The 19,233-nt window shown below is 47.8% G+C and overlaps 1 protein-coding gene across 1 annotated transcript; it reads left to right on the forward strand.

Moving 5' to 3' along the window:
• The first annotated feature begins 7,074 nt into the window (after positions 1-7,074).
• On the forward strand, positions 7,075-19,233 carry PLPP5 (phospholipid phosphatase 5). The gene is made up of 7 exons (XM_044437472.1): positions 7,075-7,152; positions 9,415-9,523; positions 10,148-10,238; positions 11,069-11,132; positions 11,884-12,026; positions 13,301-13,471; positions 14,760-19,233. Exons 1-7 carry the CDS (start codon positions 7,076-7,078, stop codon positions 14,927-14,929), a joined length of 825 nt encoding a protein of 274 aa, XP_044293407.1. The 5' UTR covers position 7,075; the 3' UTR covers positions 14,930-19,233.

Below are 19,233 nucleotides of genomic sequence, written 5' to 3' on the forward strand. Positions count from 1 at the left end.
CAATTATATTGTTTTTATTTGATTATATGTATTTATTTATTGTTGTAAGCCGCCCCGAGGCTTCGGCGAATGAGGTGGCATAGAAGTTTACTAAATAAATAAATAAATAAATAAATAAATAAATATACACAGGCGAGTATATTTGCCTATGAGGGAGGGAGGTGTCCAATGATCGTGATGCCTTGTAACTTCTCAACAAAGTACAGTAGAACAATGAAAATGGTACCACATGAAAATGTATAAACTTATCTTCACTTTGAGACTAAAGATTATTACCTAACAGTAATTTATAATTCTTTTATTGCAAGGTACATTTGTTTTGGTCAGATCTACAGATACATCTGGTGGCTTGTGAAAGTGCCATTGCCTAACATTTCCAAGGAACAGTTGTGTGATATTTTCCATCAGAAGCCAAGATGCCTCGAAACTGTGTAAACAACGCACATAACTTCCACTACATTTGTGGTGAGGTTACACTTGCATCTCAAAAGTGCAGAATGATGGCAGTGGTAAAAAAAGGCAGACCACCTATATTTTGGATGCAAAAAAGGGGATCAGGACGAGAGTTGGGCCCCTCTTTATTGTTGCATTGCATGCAGGGCCGTCTTAACGCACGGGCCTGATGGGCACTTGCCCATGGGCCCCATACTAATCTGTGTATGTTAACCCTTGGAAAATTGGAAAACTTCCAAAAGTAACAGTAGTTGTAGTTGCCGAGGGGCCCCAGGACACGGCTTTGCCCGGGGCCCATAATGCTGTTAAGATGACCCTGATTACATGTGCAACTTATCCGTGTCATTGGCAAAACAAGAAGAAAAAGTCCATGCCTTTCGCAATCCCAATGGTGTGGAGGGAACCCACCAACCATAGGAGCGACTGCTATTTTTGCATGGTTCCCCCAGTTGCAAAACGGATCTCAAGAAAGAAGAAGTGGACCATGGAATATCCAAGCATTCCATCTGCACTGCGTCCTGTACCCCATGGTGAGGACTTGCCAATTCCAGATCCACCAGAATCCTACTCTCTAGACTCAGATGATGATAAAGACAGTGAGCAGGATGCAGCTGATCCGGGGCCGTCGATGTCAGCTGACCCAAACTTAAGCCCACTGTACGCTCCTGAACCACATCTAATTTCACAGAGTGAACTAAATGATCATTTTCATTGCTATTTCTTATTTTGCAGAAAAGTTATGGAGCATAATCATGCATCCCCCTCGTAATGTTGAATTATTTTGATGCAATTTTGACCTGAAGCTGTAACTTGGAAACTGGAGCCAATTAATCCTCGGGACTTAATTTTCCTTTATTAGTACTAGGTAAAATTTAGCTACTTTCATTTCTGAGGCTTTCTCCTTGTAGACCAGTGGAACAACAGGAAAAGAACAGACAAAACTGTACAAGGCAGGGAGGAGAAGTGCCCCGCCTGTGTCTGGAGTCTTGTGCAGGGATACTTGCTATGAACAAAACTTTTCCTCCCAAAATCCCAGTGTCCCTATTTCCTCTCTATGGAATGTCACAAGGCGTGGGGTGGTTCTGTGCCTTTTCTGTTAAGTTAGCATCCAGATTTCTTAGCAGAATACAAGACCGGTGAATTCTCCACCTTCTTTTCCCCCCAGTATTATTTTCACTCTCGCTGCTGCTTCATTACGGCCCAGCCCTTCCTAGAAGGGGTTCAGGGCAGTAAACTTCACCTGCTTCGCACCCCTGTTCTTCTTGCAATGACCCTGCAAAGCAGGCGAGGTTAAGAGATGATGACAATTCAGCTGGGAATGAGGGACAGCCCGCAGGCACTCTCAGGTCCTCTAACCCAGAGGTTATCCTTTTGCCCAGCCCCTCAGATATTTTGGATGACAGTTCCCGTAAGCCCTATTGATCATGTTGGTTGGGGTTGATAGGAGTTGTAGTCCAGATTATCTGGGAGAGCTCACCCCCCACTCTAACCACTACATCCTCCTGGCATCCCAGAGGGTGGGGGGTCTGTAGGGGTTGTTATCCTAAATGGTGCTGCTGAAATGACAAAACCTTAGTGGGAGAAAGACATGCATGTTTATGCAAAAGCCCACGTCTGATACGAAAAACCCCTCCTGCCCTGAAGGTTTGCTCAGTGCCACCCTTTTCCCTAATGATCATTTACCTGCCTTTGGCTGGTCCTTGGGGGTTTGCATAAAATCATGAAGTTGATCCCACTGACTTCCAGTCTTCCCACACTTGCTATAGGGCTCTGTGGGGACATCGGCCTGAAGCAGCGCCTTGGCCAAGCCACCCTCCATGGGCACCCTCCCTCTGCCTTTTCGCCAACCTTGTCTCCGGCCACCATCGCTCTTGCCCCTGGCTCATGACTGACACAGAACCAGGGTGGACTGGGCAGTGGTATTTGCCCTTCCCCCCCCCCTCTCTCTCTCATTCTGCATTTGGGGGCAGAATGAGCAAGTGGGTTGCAGTGGTAAAGAGGCCCCTTGGCACGTGCCCAACCTTGCCGACCCTCAGAGCAGCTCTGGCCCAAAGGATCTCTTGCACAGCCTCCTAGCTACAGAAAACCTAGGGTGACATCAAGCCTGGAGAGAAAAGGATATCACAGTGCAGCCCTGGTGCTGCCTCCTTCCAGCTTTATCTCCTGCCCTGTCCCCCCCACACACGCATGCACGCAGGCCTCAGGAGCACCCAGCGGAGCACAGATGCAATGAGGCCGGGTAATTGCATTTGCGAAGCAGAAGCACAGCAGCAAGGCAGCTGGGAATACGAGGGCAGGCTGGCAGGGCAATCTGCCTAGCAACCGTCACTGCCTTCTTCCATCCCATGCAGGAGGAAAGCGCAGCCCAAGATCTGCCGCAGTCTGAGGCAGAGGCTCCTTGCAGCCCTTCAGACAGAGAACAGTCCTCTGCAGAAGAGAACACATGGCCACTCCAAGCAGTTCTGCCCAGCTCATCTTTCCACAAAAGAACTCACTTGCACAAGATTTCAATGATGACCACCAAAAAGGCACTGGGCATATTTAGGGAGGAGGGGGTTACCCATGACTGCTAGTCTGGATGGCCATATGCTGCCTCCAGGACCAGAGCCAATATGCCTAAGGTGCTGGGGAACATGAGTGGAAAGGGCTAGCTGCTGTGGGTTCCCACAGACCACATTGTGATCAAATGCTGGACAAGATGGACCCTCAGTTGGATCTACCAGGACTTCCTTTTGCACCTTTCTGCCTCCTTTTATTTTTATTTTTGAGTTCTATGGGACTGGGGTTTATATCAATGTAGAGAACAGGATCCTGATTATCTTAGATGCATTAATTCGAAGCTGGTCATACATTTTCAGAGCAGCTTCAGCATAAAGCAACTGCCACCAAGACAACATAAAAAATAATTTGGCCACTGGGGCAGTGCTACTATTTGCGGGTGTCCACAAACCAGTTTTGCTTCCAACACAGAACTGGACATCTGTAGTTCAAACTGCAGTTTCCAGCTCTTGTGCTGGATCCAGACTTGGACATGTGCAGCCGGCTGGCAGAAGCGGACTTCCCTGCTCTGTCTTCTCTGCAGTAGCCCCTCCAGGCCCCTGAAAATGTTGCAGAGAAGCTCAGAGGATTGCATTGAATGGGTTTGGTTGTGGTGCAACAGGGAATACCAGCAAATTGAGGGGAAGCTCCTTTTGAGAGTGGAGTTTTTCACCCATGGAAGGCAGATCCTGCATTCAGTGTCTGGCTTAGGCAGGGCAGTCGTGTGTCAGAATTTAGAGACCCATCGTCTGTTTGAAGGGCTGCCCAGTCCTAGTTTAAAGTCCAAGAATCACCGGGCCTCGGAGCTGCTCATCCACAGAAGCTGGACACACTCATCTGTTCTGCAGTGAGAGCGACTGCAATTCCATTTAGATGGTAAGAATGTTTGCATCCGCATTGACATCTGTACCCCGGCATACACACATTTCACGCACTTACTTTCCTCTTTTGTTCTCTTTCGGATGATGTGTGTCCTCTTGCTTGGCAATTTGGAATTGACCAGGCCAGGTTTAGAAATAAACCAATTGATGCCTTACAGTAACCTTGTTTGGCTACTGTAATTGTTTGGACATGGCAACAATTAATCTTTGGGAAGGATGGGGAGTGGGGAGAAAGCACCCAAGTCTAACAACCCAGTAGGCAAACAATGAGAAAGAAAATGCCATTTAAATCTCCAGCAAACATGCAGCCCTCAGCAAAAGAGATGCATGTCTAATCATGCTTGCTTGGAACCTTTTAAAATCAGTAATGGAAAGACACGTTCTCCTTTTTCCATCCGCTACAGCAGTCATGTACATGTAGTCATAAGACCCCAGAAGGTACCAGCAGGAATGAATGCTGAATCTTTTATTAATGTCTTTACCACCCAGAACTTTCCTTCCCATTAAGCTGAGCCGCTTCTCTTCAGCAATCAGCAGGATGGCATCCATTAGCCTTCGCCACAGTGAAAAAGGGGAAGCTGGGTGGGGCAGGGAGAAAGCAGCTTTTTCTGGCCTAGAGCCCAATCCAAAAGCTGAGCTTTTGTGTGGTTTCTCTTCATTCTATTTGAGATTGCTCAGAAAATTCTCCTGGTGGAATGTAATGGATTTGTTTCTTCTCTGGCTAAATGGAGAGCCCAACCCCAAAGATTTTGGAGTGTGTATGGGATAATTATTGGTTAAAGAGAGCATATAAAAAAACTATTAAAACTTCAGACTTCAATAGAACTTGGTAACCTTCCACTGGATCACCACTGTTCCCAGTACTAGCCCACATGAGCAGTTATTTCAGTGTTTTGCAGAAATGCTTAGATTTCTGGTGAATGTGAAATGTTCTGAAAATTGCTGCAGGAAGCAAAGAGGAGCTGAGTTACCTGTCGCATTCACTTGTCTAGTAAAGCTGCCCCTTTTTGTTTTGCCAGCAGGGACAGCTTCCTCTCAAGGAGGAGTCAGAACCCATAATTTCTCCCTAAAAGAGCATGCCTCTTCCTCTTCTACCTTTCCCATGTGGTTTCCTGGGTTTTGTACTGTTTTTGTCCCCATTTTTAAAAGGTTGAAACATCACTCTTTAGACAAAAGGAAGTAAGTGAAATCCCATTAAACTACAGTATGCTGATATTTTGGTCTGCATCACTTTTGACTTCGTCCCTCCCTTCTAGAGAAACGGGTTCAAAACATACCTGGCATCCAAAGGGGTTGCTGTTATCACTAACCCTAATGAGAACAGGGAGAAAAATTATTTGTCAAGAGTGAAACCAGGCAAACATTTAAGCCACAGAAATCCAAATTATAGCGCAGACATTAAGAGTGTTATACTGCAAAGCAGAAAAGCAGATCAATTAGATTCCATTATTGCTTTGCAACAAGAATAAATCAGACTCACAAAGCAAATGGGATTGTATCCACACACAAAGTGTTTAAAACTACATTGCCAGAAAAGAGTGCACAAGTCTTCCCGGACTTGTAATTGCGAACAGAGATGGAAAGCAGCAAATGCGCTAAAAGCAAAAGGCAAAATTATCTCAGCTCAAATTGAGCTTTTAGGAAGTTGTCCCAGGAAATTTGGGGGGGGGGGTCATTAATTGCTGTATCTACTTTAGGTTTGGTCACCAAACTGAGATCAGAACACTTTTCTTGCCTTTCTGCTATATATCTAGGTGGAGCTGTGCTTTAGCAGAATGGCACAAATACATGAAATTCAAATTCAAAAATTCAGAAAGAATGCTCTGTTTGTCCCATTCTAATACAAGAACAAACAAGCGGGGAAAATGCTCTTTAAAAAAACAACAACCCACAAGCACTAAGCTGAAGGATCATGACTTCATCTAACGAACTGGCAAACAAGCAAGTTAAGGAATCACAAGTTCACAATAAATGCCATTGTACTGAACACAGACTGCCTGAAGGTGCGGGTCTCATTTTATTAGGGCTGAATCCAAGGCGTGACTTCCACAAGAGAAAAGGAATATGTTCCACAGGAAGGGGCCCACGCTGTGAGGTCCCTCTCCTGATTCTCTATGTAGCATTTTTAGCAATACTGATTCAGTTTCAGTATGGATCCAGCTCAAGGTCTCAAACTCACCTTGGGGCATGTCAGCACAGAATGTTAGCATGGGGTCACATTTGTATCCAAGACACATAAAACCCCCTGCATTCCCCTGCTTTGAGCATTTCAGCTCAACTAGCCTAAGACCAGAGTACAGGACTGCTGTCTCTTATTTATTTTACTGTTAAAACAATTTAACCTCTTGTTTGCTAGTTGCAAAGTCGCATCACTTTTATAAAAAAAAGACTCGGTGAGAAAGATTTCCTGCTTTCAGCTTATTTTCAGAGTGACAGGATGCAAAAAGAAAAGGAAGAAGGAAAATGGACATTCAAGTGCTAGTTTTTATATTAGTTATGTTTAGATTTGCTTCTAAATCTGTGGCACTGTCTCATCAGTGAAGGCGACAGAGCCAAAGTCCCATGGGAAATCTACCACCACTTCTTGTGCCCCATGTCCTGCTACAGCGGGAGAGTTTTGTAGGTATTCAAAGAACACCAGGATCCCACAGGGCAAATCAGTCACTTGCTCCCCAAATCAGTCACTTGCGTAGATAACCTAGGGGAGGGAGGGCGAGCGGCAACAAGGAGTGTCAGTGAAGATGGCACTTTATTAAAGGAACCCATTCTGTCATTCCAAGCCTCTGAAGTAAACAGAAACGGGGCCTTTTCCTGTCTTTGGTGGCACCGTTTCTGCAGAAAACGGCCTCCAAGCGTATTCACCAGACCCCTGCTTTGCCCATACCGGGTGAACACTATTCTGGTAGCCAGAAGAAAAAGAAGGCTTCTCTATTTGGCTGCGCACAGAACGAAGAACCTCCTACATGCAAAGGAGGTGCTCTACCACCGAGGTGGTTCTCCTCCTCCTCCTCCATCATCATCATCTATAAGAACAATCTATATATTTTTTTTAAAAATGGTCCCGCCTCTCCCGCCCGAGCAGCGCTCAGGGACGCGGCTCCCTCTCCGCACGGGAGAGGCTCCGCCCCGCCGGCCCCGCCCCCTCCGCGGGGGCGGGGCCTCGAGGGCCGCGGCGGCGGCGGCGGCGGCGGCTGGAGCGGAGGATGCGGCGGCTCGTGCCGGCCCGGCTGGCGCTGCTGCTGGAAGTGGGTGTGCGCGCGCTGCTGCTGGGGCTCTTCCTGTGAGTGCAAAGCGGGGCGCGGGGGGGGGGGGGTGCGGGTGTCTGTGCGGCGGGGGCGGAGGTGTCGCCGGCCTCATCCGGCGCAGGATCGCGATGCTCCTCGTAGGCGGTCCCGGCATTTTCCCACGGGTTCCGCTGGAATCTGCCTGCGAGATGCAGAAGCGAGGAGCGGAATTCCCCCCGCTTCGAATGGGTGGGGGTTTTTGGGGGGTGTGGTGGGGTGGGGAGAGGTTGCCTAGACTGTACCGTAACACATGCAGCGCTCAGTTCCTCTTCCAAGGCTGGGCGCTGCGGCGGCGCTGTATAAAAGATACGTGGCCTTCCGGCTCGATGGAGGATGTCCTCCCGCAGACACGGGACAAACGCCGGGCACGTTGTAGTATTTTACGTAAAAGAAGAGCCTGCAGGCTCATACGTAAGGTGGACATAGGCGGTAGCTTGGGCCGTATTGCACAGAATACAAGGGCTGTGCTCTGCAGGAGGGCTCTCTGGCACCTGGGCACACATGCGAGGCTTGCACTTGGGGAAAACCTGCCTTATGATCGGTGCCCTCCGGTGCCTTTGCATGCATGGACTGTATGGACCATATTGTAGCTTGTTTTATTTATTTATTTATTTAATATATTTATGTCACATCCTTTTCCTGCGAGGAACCCAAGGTAGCTTACATAAACGTCTTCATTTTATCCTCACAGCAGCCCTTTAAGGTCTGTTAGGCTGAGAGTCCAAGTCTGGGCCCAACTCACCTAGTAAAGTTATGGCTGAGCAAGGACTAGAACCTGGATCTCTTGGGTCCCCCAGTCCAATGGCTAAGCACCATGCCATGCTGGCTCTCTTTGTGGTCTAAAACGATCTGGGGTGCCTGCACACACCTTTCTGCAGGAAAGAGCCACTGCCCAGGGCTGATTCAGATAGTTCAGCACCCACAGGGATGTTTTTGTATGATGTAGATTTTATTTGCTGCTGCTTACAGATTCATGGGGAAGGTCTGCCAAACTTGGGGCGGGGGGAGGCACAGCAGACAGGACCTTTTGGGGGGTAGCCCCATCACTCTAGCACCTGCAAGACATCTGCTTAGTGCAGACGACCTTGTATAGGTTTTCAATGCCATTCAAAGACTGGTTCTTCACATCTGCATTTCTCTGATTCACCTGAAGGTGTCCCATGTTTTTTGATGATTTTTAGAATGATACCCCAATTTCAACAGCAGCCCAATTGTAATAAATACATGTCAGCAGTGTAAGCCACACTTAACCCATATGCAACCCAACCCTTGAGAGTGGATTAGGTTTGCCTGAACCCAGCCCCTCTGAAAGCTCAGTACATGGCGAGGGGGAAACAGCGTTCCCACAAGGGAGGGAACAGAGCACTTGATTTGCACACAGAAGGTCTCAGGTTTGATCAGTGGCATCTCCAGGTAGGACTGTGGAAATGATCTGAAACCCTGGAAAGGCACTGCCAGTTCATGCCAATAGCACTGGGTGACATGGACCAAGGGATTGATTCAATGTAAAGCAGCTTCCAGTGTTGCGTATCGATGAAGCAAATGCTTCATCTCTGCAGTTCACTTTATGATTATTTTAAACACATTTCTGCTGTTTTATAAATAGGATTTTAACTGGCACTGCAAAATGCAAAGTGAAATTGAAAACATTTGCTGGGAAAGGCTGTGTTGCATCAGACTAACAGTCCATCCAATCCAGGATCCAGTTTACCCAGTGGCAAACCAGCTGCCCACGGGATCCGACAGGCAGGTTCTGAGCACACCACCACTCTGCTGCCCAAGCCCCCCAGCAACCGGTGTAAAAACCCACACTGCCTCTGATGCTGGAGGTGGCATATGGCCAAGAACCCCAGTAGCCACTGATGGCCGCCTCCGCCTTCATGAATTTGCCCAACCCCTTTTAAAGCCATCCAAATTGGTGCCTTGTGGAGGTGAATCCCATAGTTTAACATGTACTCCATGAAGAAGAACTTTCCTTTTCTCTCCTGCATCTCCCACCAATCAGATTCAGGGGATGACTCCTTTAGTTTCTAGCAGGAAGAGAAAGGAAGAAAAATGTCTCTCTCTCTCTCTGCTTTGCCACCATGCATAATTCTGCAGGCCTTTGTCACGTGTGCCCTGACTTGCCATTTTGCTAAGCAAAACAATCTCAGCTGTTGCACTTTCCTCACAGGGGAGTTGCTCCAGCCCCTGGATCATCTTAGTTGCTCTTGCAAGTCAAATCTGCCTGTGCTCATTCCGGACTGTGCTTTCCCCAGGATCACTGAAGTTCTGCCTCCATTCCAGCGAGTCATCCAGCCTGAAGAAATGTGGCTGTATAAAAACCCCTACGTGGAGTCTGACCATGTACCAACCAAGCCCATGTTTGTAAGTATCCGCTCATTCCAACCCTCCATTTGTGCATTTTATCCTGTGTTTGTGTGCACACAAATGCTGCTTCAAACCTATCACCAAAGTGTGATGTTAAATAGTTAAGGGCATGTACATCTTCTGTGGAACTATTTTCCTTGCACGTGTTCCCGGTCCAAATCTTGGTTACCCTTCACTACCAGGGTGAGCTACTACTATTAAAAGCAGCTCTTACTGGGAAGAAGGAACAGAAGGTCATGCTTAGCACCAGTACCATCTGTGATGTGGTCTCAGTCAGCATCATTGCTCTCCCTCCTCTTGGCTGCATTTATGCTGTAAGAAAATCACAGGAGAAACAGTGATGAATCTGCTGTTTTTTTCCTCCAGTCTGTCGCTCTGCTAAAAGCATGCAATCCCGCTTTCGTAAAGCATCGAGGAGCAGAGCCACAGCCTTTGACAAAAGACAAAGCACTTATTTTTGAAAAAGCCTGTTTAAAGTCTGCCTCCCCGAGGAAATAATAAATGCAGAAAAACACTTTGCGGATTGTTTTTAAAGTCTCTCCTTTTGTCTAAGTAGCTGCGTTCTGCCACTGTTCATGCCATTCCTCTTCCTGTGATTCTGCCTCTGCCATCTTGTTCCAGGTCATTTCCTTTTTATCTCCTGTGGTTTTGATTCTTCTGGCCAAATTCTTCATGAAGGCTGACCGAGAGGACACACGAGAAGCATGCTTAGGTGAGCACGGCATGACAGGTGTTAGCAGGTTCAGACTGAAGTGGCAGCTTTAAACCACAGCAGTTGCTATGCATGGGGCTGCGCCAGGATGGGCGGGCCGGCCGTGGGGACCCAGAACGTGCGGAGCAGTGCTCTAAGCATTGCACTGCACTAGCATCCAGAAATGGGACTCTGTAATGAAAGCTGCTTATAATGGAGAATTCTGGAATTTGCAGATGGTACTATTTACATTTGTAAATCTAAATTTTGCAGTTTACTGAATTTGCACTGTGGCTTTCTACTAAATGGTGCTTGATGACTAACAGCAGTAACAGAACTAAACTAGAAGGTGCAATAAAATAGCAATGAGATGTGGAGTGTGAAAACAAGAATATGGCCGCTAAAGTGCACCAATTAGAGCAATTGAAAGCTGGATAAAACCAGTTAAAGCATAGGCATGAGTCAGTTTGCAGACCTGAATGGCAAAGTGCTTGCTTGCTGGCAGGAAGTCATCAGAGGCAGGGCTAGCCAGACCCAAGCCTCAGAGCAGCCCCTGGCAGTACCCTCTTGCTTGTTCCCTCTAATATTCTCAGGTCCATGAGAACAAACATGCTGGGAAAGCAGTAGCTCTTTATTTATACATTTGGGGAAATTAAAGGTTATTTTTTTAAGATGGGATGCAATTCAGTCACTTGTATTGACATTCACCTTCTGGCTGAGCTGCAATGATTTCCCTCTGCCTCAGGGACTCCCCCTGCACCTCAAAAATGCCTGGCTATGGGCCTGATCAGGACAGAATCGGAAAGGATGCTAAGAATGATGTTGCTGGTCCTGTGCTCTTCTCTTTCCAGCTGTCAGCCTGGCTCTTGCCCTGAATGGCATCTTCACCAATGCTGTGAAGCTGGCTGTGGGCAGGTGAGATCCTCTCTCTCGTGTCTGTTCTAGAATTTCTGCAAAGAGCGCAGATGGATACTTTGACTGCCACTTGCAGGGGCCTGGAATGTGTGCTGCAAAGTTAGGTGGCCAAGTGGCCTGAATCAATGCAGACAGCAGTGGGTGTGTGGGCACTTGCTCTTCCAAATACTCCCACCATGTGGAATGTTCTGTCAGCAGCAGAAAACTAATACATGGAGGAGGGTTCTAGTCCAGATGTGCTGGTTTTGTACTTACAGGGTCATTGTTTTCCTCCATAGGGGGGGCATTCTAAAATATTGTTTTGCTGCTGTCCACCAGAGAGATCTTTAGCCCATTCAGTCACCACCTTCTCTCCTCTCTCTGTAAACCAAGCAATTAATTTTGAGGCAACTATGGTTCTGAAAGCTTGATGATGCCAGATACCTTGTGCTGGTATCTTGTCCCGTTCTGTGCAAACCACGGTGACCTCCTTGCTCCTTCCATCCTCTTCTGTTAGTCTGTTCTGGACACCCAATAACCTGGAGATTTGGGTTCCAAGCAGCCCTCAATCCAAGGAAGGGGCTTGCGAGGGTTCTCAAAGAAGGCATGGAAAGCTCTGGCATTTCCAGAGGCTGCAAGATGCTCTGAATGCATAGGCTGTGGACATCGGCACACAACTGCCACTCTCCCCCTCCTGTGTCTTCTCAAACCCTCCCTCATTTCGGTTTTCTCCATTGCACTGCGAAGGCTCATCCTTTCCTCGTCACTCTAGGCCACGGCCCGATTTCTTCTACCGCTGCTTTCCAGACGGACGGGAAATGCTTCAGCCTTCGGCAACCCTTCAGCTGCTGTGCACGGGCGATGTACAGGTCGTGACGGAAGGCCGCAAGAGCTTCCCCAGTGGACATTCCTCGTGTGAGTTCACAAGTGCGCCTTTGTGGGATGTGGCCAGGGATGGCGGGCCTCGGGCGGAAGGGTGGGATAGCCGGGCTGTGGAGAGATCGTGGGCATGTCTGTCTGAGCTTCCTTGGGCTGCCCCTGCAAAGGGCAGTGTGTGAGTGAGGTGGACACAGAACGGCTGTGCAAATCCACTGAAGTCGTAGCATCCTTCAAAGGGAACACACGAACGATGGCCTGCCAGTCCCATCCTCTCTCACCATTGACCGGCCTGACTGGGGCTGATGGGGGTTGGAGTCCAGCAGCATCTGAAGGGCTACAGGTTCCCCAGTCAGCTGTCTAGAGTCTGGTGGTGTGCTGTGGGATATTCTGTCTGATTTTTCCATTCCTCCCAATGCCCTTGGGGGAATGTACCTGCAGCCAGGGTAGGCTCTAGCTACCGGGACACACTAATTGCAGTATTCCCTTGAAAACATCCCCTTCCTGTTTTTCAGTGGTTTGGGAACTCATGAGGGTGTGTTTTTTAAACAGATTACACAGCGCCAAACTTACTTTTTTGCTCAGCTGTGGTCCAGTCAGTAGCAGTGCTGGCCAAAAAATCAAAACCTAAGGCTGCCATCCTATTCCTGCTTACTTAAGCACCACTGAACTGCCTGGAGCTTACTCCTGAGTAGACATGGATAAGATAGTAGTGTAAATAAACATATTGAAGACTTGTGCTTTCATCATGCTCTCCCTCACTCTTCCTTGGTCTACAGTTTGCTTTATTTAAAAGTTCTACTGCTAGCACAATCTATACATATCCACACAGAAGGAAATCCCCTTCAATTCAGTGAGGTTTACTCCTAGGTAAATAGGCATTGGATTCCAGCCTGCTTTTATTATTTTCATGGGAAATTTGTTTTCTGCTTGTATTATGTCTTGCTACTGTCATCCCTATTTTGGTCTTCTATTTGTTTGTTTTTACTTTTAAAAAAATGTTAGGTACCACAGAATTCTTTATAAAGGAAGGGTATAAAACCTCTCTGTTTCGGCTGGCTGAAAACCAGTGCCTGGCTTGGAGTCGCGCAGGGAGCCTTATGGCTGAGTGGGGAATTTCACCTGGGTCTCCAGCTTCCCAGTCCAGTACACTAACCACTACACAACGCTGCCCCCGGTGCCTGCCTCTGTCCCAAGCTCAGGCTGTGCTCCAATCTTGCCAGAGATGAGGCCTCTTCTTCCACACATCCCCAGGGACCCATAGCGATGGCGGCTTGCACCGCTCCATCTCCGTCTTCCCTTCTGTCTTTCAGTTGCCTTTGCTGGGCTGGCCTTTGGTTCCTTCTACATAGCAGGAAAGCTCCACTGCTTCGCACCCGGCGGGCGGGGGCAGTCCTGGCGCCTCTGTGCCTTCTTAGCACCGCTCTTCATTGCCATGCTCATCGCGCTGTCCCGCACCTGTGATTACAAGCATCACTGGCAAGGTGAGTGAAGCCTCGATGGGGAGGTGAGGCAGGTGTCAGGTGATGTGTTGGGCAGGGCTGGGAACCTTGGCCTCCCCCAGGCCAGCTGCTTCCACTGCAGCTCACCTTTGGCCAGGAACGGTGGCTCTCCAGGACGTACGGCTGGCAAGTGGCTCGCCCTGGACAAAGGTGCAGTGTGGCTTACTCTCCAGTAAATGGAAGCCCCACTCTTAAGCCAGATGTGTCAGACCTGCAGGGTTAGGAGGGCTGTTCCCTCCCTGGTTAAGCTGCTTGTGGGTCAAACACACAGCTATGTCTTCTCTCCATGCGTAGAGCACTCTTTGCCAAAATGATTACAATGGCCAGTAAGATCAACTTTTGCTAACAGGGGCTGCACCGAGAACTGCCTTATGCCAGCATATTTGTCTAGCTAGCCCAGTATTCTCTGAATGGCACATTTCCGGGGTTTCAGGTAGAGGCCTTTTGCATTACATGATACTTGAACCTTTTCGCCAGAGCTACCAGCTATCCAACTGGGACCTTTTACTTAAAGAGCATCACTGCCTCTAATAGTTAAACTTGGGTTCTGCCTGAAATGGAACCCAGACGAGGCTGCTGAGAAACAAGAGGGGCGTTCTGGCATGCCTGGAGGATCACCCAGGGTTTGCACCAATCCAAATGGTGTTTTAAACAGAAAGATTCATTCATTCAATAGAACTGAGCGACTGCAGAAGGTGGACGGGTCAGTTGGAATGGAAAAAGGGAAGGATGAAATGAAATATTTCAGGGCATGTCCAGCTGACACCTTGGACACGAGCACTCTGGTTAAGAGGGAAGATCTATCACAGCATAGTGTTGTGTAAGGAATGGATTGGGGGGCCCTAGCTCGTCCCCGAACTATCGATTCTCCTTGGTTGCTTATAGCTGGAAATAATAGCTTGGTGGGAGTTTAAGAGCATTATATCGCCAGCATAATAAAGGGATAGGAGGCCAGTAAGTAGGAGCATGACAGGAGTAATTGAGAGAGTCCTGGAGAACTGCTGTTGGTCCAAAATAATATCAGGTTAACAAAAAGGTAGTCCACCCTGGCATACTGCAGCTGTGTTTGGGAGGATATTCGCTTCCCTTTTCCAAAAAAGAAAGTTGGATTTTCTCCAGAAAAGGGAGATTTCAAACTGGAGCTGTACAATTTGACTCACAGGATGGACTGATTTCAGATTAACACCTTGATGCACTGATTAAGTGCTCTTGTAAGCCAGCCTAAGCTGAAATTTTCTTTGCACCCTCTCCTCTTCTGTTTCCCTCCAAGATGTGCTGGTTGGTTCAGGAATGGGCTTTGTGTTTGCGTACCTCTGCTACAGACAGCATTACCCGCCTCTGACCGACCCCGAGTGCCATCAGCCGCTGCAACGCAAGTCAAGGTTCTCTGCCCCAGAGAGGCAAAAGTTGACAGTCTCTGGCTTCAGCTTAGACGTATAAAAAACTGGAGGACCCCAGCCACAGAACCTGCAAGCCCCGGACTAGAGGAGAACAGAGGGCACAGGAGTCCATGCTACCCTGGGTCTGGAAGGAAAACGGGCACCCTCATTCAAAGCAGCAGCAGCCCGCTTGGGGCTCTGGGCAGCTCATGACCCTTCTCCCTCACAAGTCTTTGGCTGAGAAAGGAGCACTGCCTTGTGCTGGTGTGACATGCTGTGAGAGGCGTGTCCCCCCCGTGTCCCAGACAAAACAGGATCTTGGAATCCAAGCTGGTTCTTTATAGCCAATGTTAGAAAAAAAAGTCTCTCAGAAAATCGCAACAAACCCGTCACGACGAGCTAGTCCAGCTGCTCTGCTTCCAGTGCAAGGCTGCTGAACCTGCAGTTCTCCTCCCCACAGATCAATATAAAGCCGTTCTGGCTGCTGAGCTGCAAGCAGGCATCCTACAGAAGAGGGCATCTGAAGAGCTGTGGCTCCAGGCGACTTGAGCACACCAAGCTGCATACTAAGAAAGGTTGCCCTGCATTGTAACAACTCGATAGTCGGCACATGCCAGAAGGATTTCAAGGAGAGCTGTGTTTTCTGCAAACATAACTACCTCCTGTCTCCTCCTCACCTGCACACACACATCGGCAGCTGCTGTTTGCTTTCAAAGGTCTCCATGCAAGAGGTCAGCAGCATCTGAAAGTTTATTGAGGCAGACGTCCGAGCGACACTTGCTTGATTGGATGTGCGAGTGCCACCTTCACAGCATGAAGTTTCGCTCTTTCCAATAGACAGGTAAATATCAGTCTGCGATCCTGAGCAGCTCTGCTCCCAAGATCGGTTCCACAGCAGTGAATGGAACGTCCTCTAATAAATGAGCTTAGGGATTGCAGACAGAGTAGACTGAGAAATTTAAACAGGAGAGCAGGGGAATGTCATAATCCCCGACTGCTGGTCTTGGTGGCTGGGGCTGATGGGAGTTGTAAACCAAAACCTTTGGAAGCAGTAGGCGGCTTCCTGCTGCTGTAGGATAGTGCTTCGTACTTCTGATGAAGACAGCTCTTCATCAGCTTCTTCCATTTGCCACCTTATTGCCACAAGACTCTGCAATGGACTCAGCACCAGATCCTTTGCCATTCCCAAGCCTGTGGTCCTTTTGGCTGCCTTCAAAAGCAGGTTCTGTGCTGCATGGAAAAGGTCCTCCTTTAGATAGAACTAGCACTGTGAATAAGAGCAGCACATATGTTTGGTGGCCCGGAATGGTAGGTTCCAATTTGAAGCCTGAAGTTGAGTCCTTGGAGCAATGAAGGAAAGCTTAGTAGAACATGAGCATCATCTTGCACTGTCAGAAGACCAAACACTTGGACAGTGGGCCATGGCTATGTGTATGTCTTTAATTTTCCTTATTTCCCACCTCTCTCTCTCTCCTTTTTTTTTTTTTTTTTTTTTTGATCCCTGTCTTGGAAAATCTAAACTCTGCAAACTCTAGTCTTAGCAGCATATTCTATAAAGAATCAGGGTAGTTTCTGTTGAATGTCAAAGCTGCATCTTTTTGGTACAGAGCCAATCCTACTGTTAACATGCTGAAGAAAAATTATGGCTGGAGAATCAAGTCCAGTCTTGTGACATATTGCAGTGTACAGCAACAAAGCCATGTTGTATCTCAGTTAATTTTTCTTCATCTATGTCATCCTCAGGAGATTGCAAAGAATGTGGGTCTCAGGATTCATACAGCCATCTTGGCAAGTCAGTGCTGAGATGTCTGGCCCTTCCCACACAGACACAAAGTTCAGTAGCCTTCTCAGCATCCCTTTGTCACTTGTAGTATAAAAATAGGGAGGAAGGCACATTTCTGTCCACCTTCTTAATCTGTCCTTGTTTGTTTTGTTAAAATGTGTTCTATGCCTCATTTAAAACTTGCATCCCAGCCCACTTCCATTCACTGTCATCACTAAAAATGGTCACACCAAGCTGCATGTGCACATCAGAAGCAGTGGACTGGGGCATGATACCAACAGTGGCATTTGAAAGAGGATTAGAACAGGGTATCAGACTCATCCACACTATTATATTCCTGATCACTATGCATGGGTGTGAAAGCTGGACCTTGAAGAAGCTGACTGGAAATAAATTGATGCATTTGAAACAAAGGAGAGTTTTACAAAACCCTGAACTGTCAGAAAGGACAAGTGGGTCCTAGATCAAATCAAGCCAGAACTTTCCCTGGAAGCAAAAATGATGAAACTGAAGCTGTTGTACTCTGGGCACATCACAAGAAGGCAAGTCTCCCTGGAGAAGACGATTGTGCTAAGGAAAGTAAAAGTTAGAAGAAGAGAAAGACCAAATATGGGATAGATGGACTCCATAAAGGAAGCCACAGCTGAGAATTTACAAGGGCTGAGCAGGGCTGTCAGAGGCAGGACATTTTGGAGGATGCTCGTCCTTGGGTCACTGTAAGTTGGAAACAACTTGATGGCATGTAACAGCAAATCAAAAACTCATGCTAATATCATTCACCCAGCCAGTCAGAGGCCAAAATGGCCAGGCAAACCTCCTCTGCCTTGCTGCAGCTTCCACAATTAACTGGTTGCTTTGATTGGCTGATATGCTAAATACTCTGCCGCTGTGTACTTTTGCTTAGCCGGGTGTCAGATCTCCCCCCCCCCCCCCCCAGAAGCCTGACAGGGCTGAGCATAGCTTGAAAACCGCTAGTTCTAAAGCCATCATAATTCCTAACTGGCCACCAGCTGCTTCAAGGCTTGCTTTGCATGTGCACGCACCCTCTTTCTGGAGCAGTTGCACAGAAAGCAGTAGACCAAACCTACATCCAACGGCTTACTCTGCCTTGGCACAGGCTTCACAGAGATCATCTCTGTCCAGCTCAGCCTTCTTCACCCAAGTATTGTGTCCACAGTCAGAGGCAACTTCTTTCATTGGTTTGCGTTTGTCCTGAGATTCGGTGTTCATTCACACAGGGGGAGTGTGCAGCTTTGGACGGAGTTTGTCATTCCATAATGCAGACAACTGGGGGTGGCAACGTGAACACAAGTCCACTCAGGGCTGGATCTTAAATCTGAAGGGACTTTTAAGTGGGCCATCTCTTTTCAAGGAACGTTTGGGGGCAGATCAAGGCTGCCTGGCCAAGCTGCTGGCTACAAAGCCACCCTTTCCCCAGGGCAGCTTTTTAGTGGACCACTCTATTTTAATGCTACCACAGAAAGCAAAAGACTGCTCCCTCCTGCCACAAAAGGCAATCCAGAAGCAGGATTTGCCTGCTGCTTTCTTCATGCCAAAGTTTAGACTACAAATGTGTTTCTCATGCTCATCAAAACAAGATGGGTCTTCATATGAAGCTCAGTCAGAAGGGCAGAAAGGCCATAATAGGCATTCATCTACAATGGGTAGACAGCTTTGGGAGGCTACTTCTCCCACTCTGGTTCTCCGGTAGCTACAGAACTGCACGTGCCAATTCATCAGTGGCAAGGAGGAAAGGCACACGTCGATAAACAGTAGGAGAGCCAAATTTAACTTGATCGGATGATGTGACAGGTTTTGCCACCACAAATTTTAGTGGCATAGCAGGGGCTGCCTGCGGTTTGTGGATGGTTGCCCAGACCGGCCTATCGCATTCCCAAGCTTTTTATTCCAGAGTTGTGCTGCTCCCCATTCAGGCAGAGCAAGCACTTCCTCCTCTGACCAGGAGTGAAGCGCTCACGGATGTGGTCGTTGCGCTCGTGATGTCACCGACAAGTGATGTTATGCATGCTTTTCAGCCAGGGTTGGCAGTTCATGTTCAGCAATGTTGCACTGTTCAGTTCAGGGGATCTGGTTGATGCATGCTTTCCTGCCCCTGTGGACGGATGTTGGTTCTGCAGCAGATCAAAACAGCGACCAACTAAATGTTGCCACAACATAGCAAACATCCATGGTTACAGTGTTCCTCTGATGTTTATGTGCCTGGCAATCAAAAGTGTGCTGTCCTTTGGCCGTAGAGTTTTCATGTTGCCACTACTATCAAACTGGCCATCATTTATTTCTAGTATTGAAACACTTTTGGCCAGCACATTCTGTTCCTGCGTTTAGGGCCAGGCTGCGCTGAATCCTTCTGTCTGGAGGGAGCATTGCTGTAGTAAGAACTACACAATCATTTTTACTGTCCACATTTTGTATATTTATTTTTAGAGGCAGAACTTTAGAGGATGCTTTCATGGTCTTAGGGTCTCGTTTTTGAAATGTCCAGTAAAAATGCCAGTACTTTAAAGAGCAACAGCCATGTTATTTTTGTGGTCCTCACATCATCTTAACTCTGGAGAGGCATG

Source organism: Varanus komodoensis, unplaced genomic scaffold, assembly GCF_004798865.1.
Source record: "Varanus komodoensis strain SLA01 unplaced genomic scaffold, ASM479886v1 scaffold30, whole genome shotgun sequence".
Lineage (NCBI taxonomy): Eukaryota > Metazoa > Chordata > Lepidosauria > Squamata > Varanidae > Varanus > Varanus komodoensis.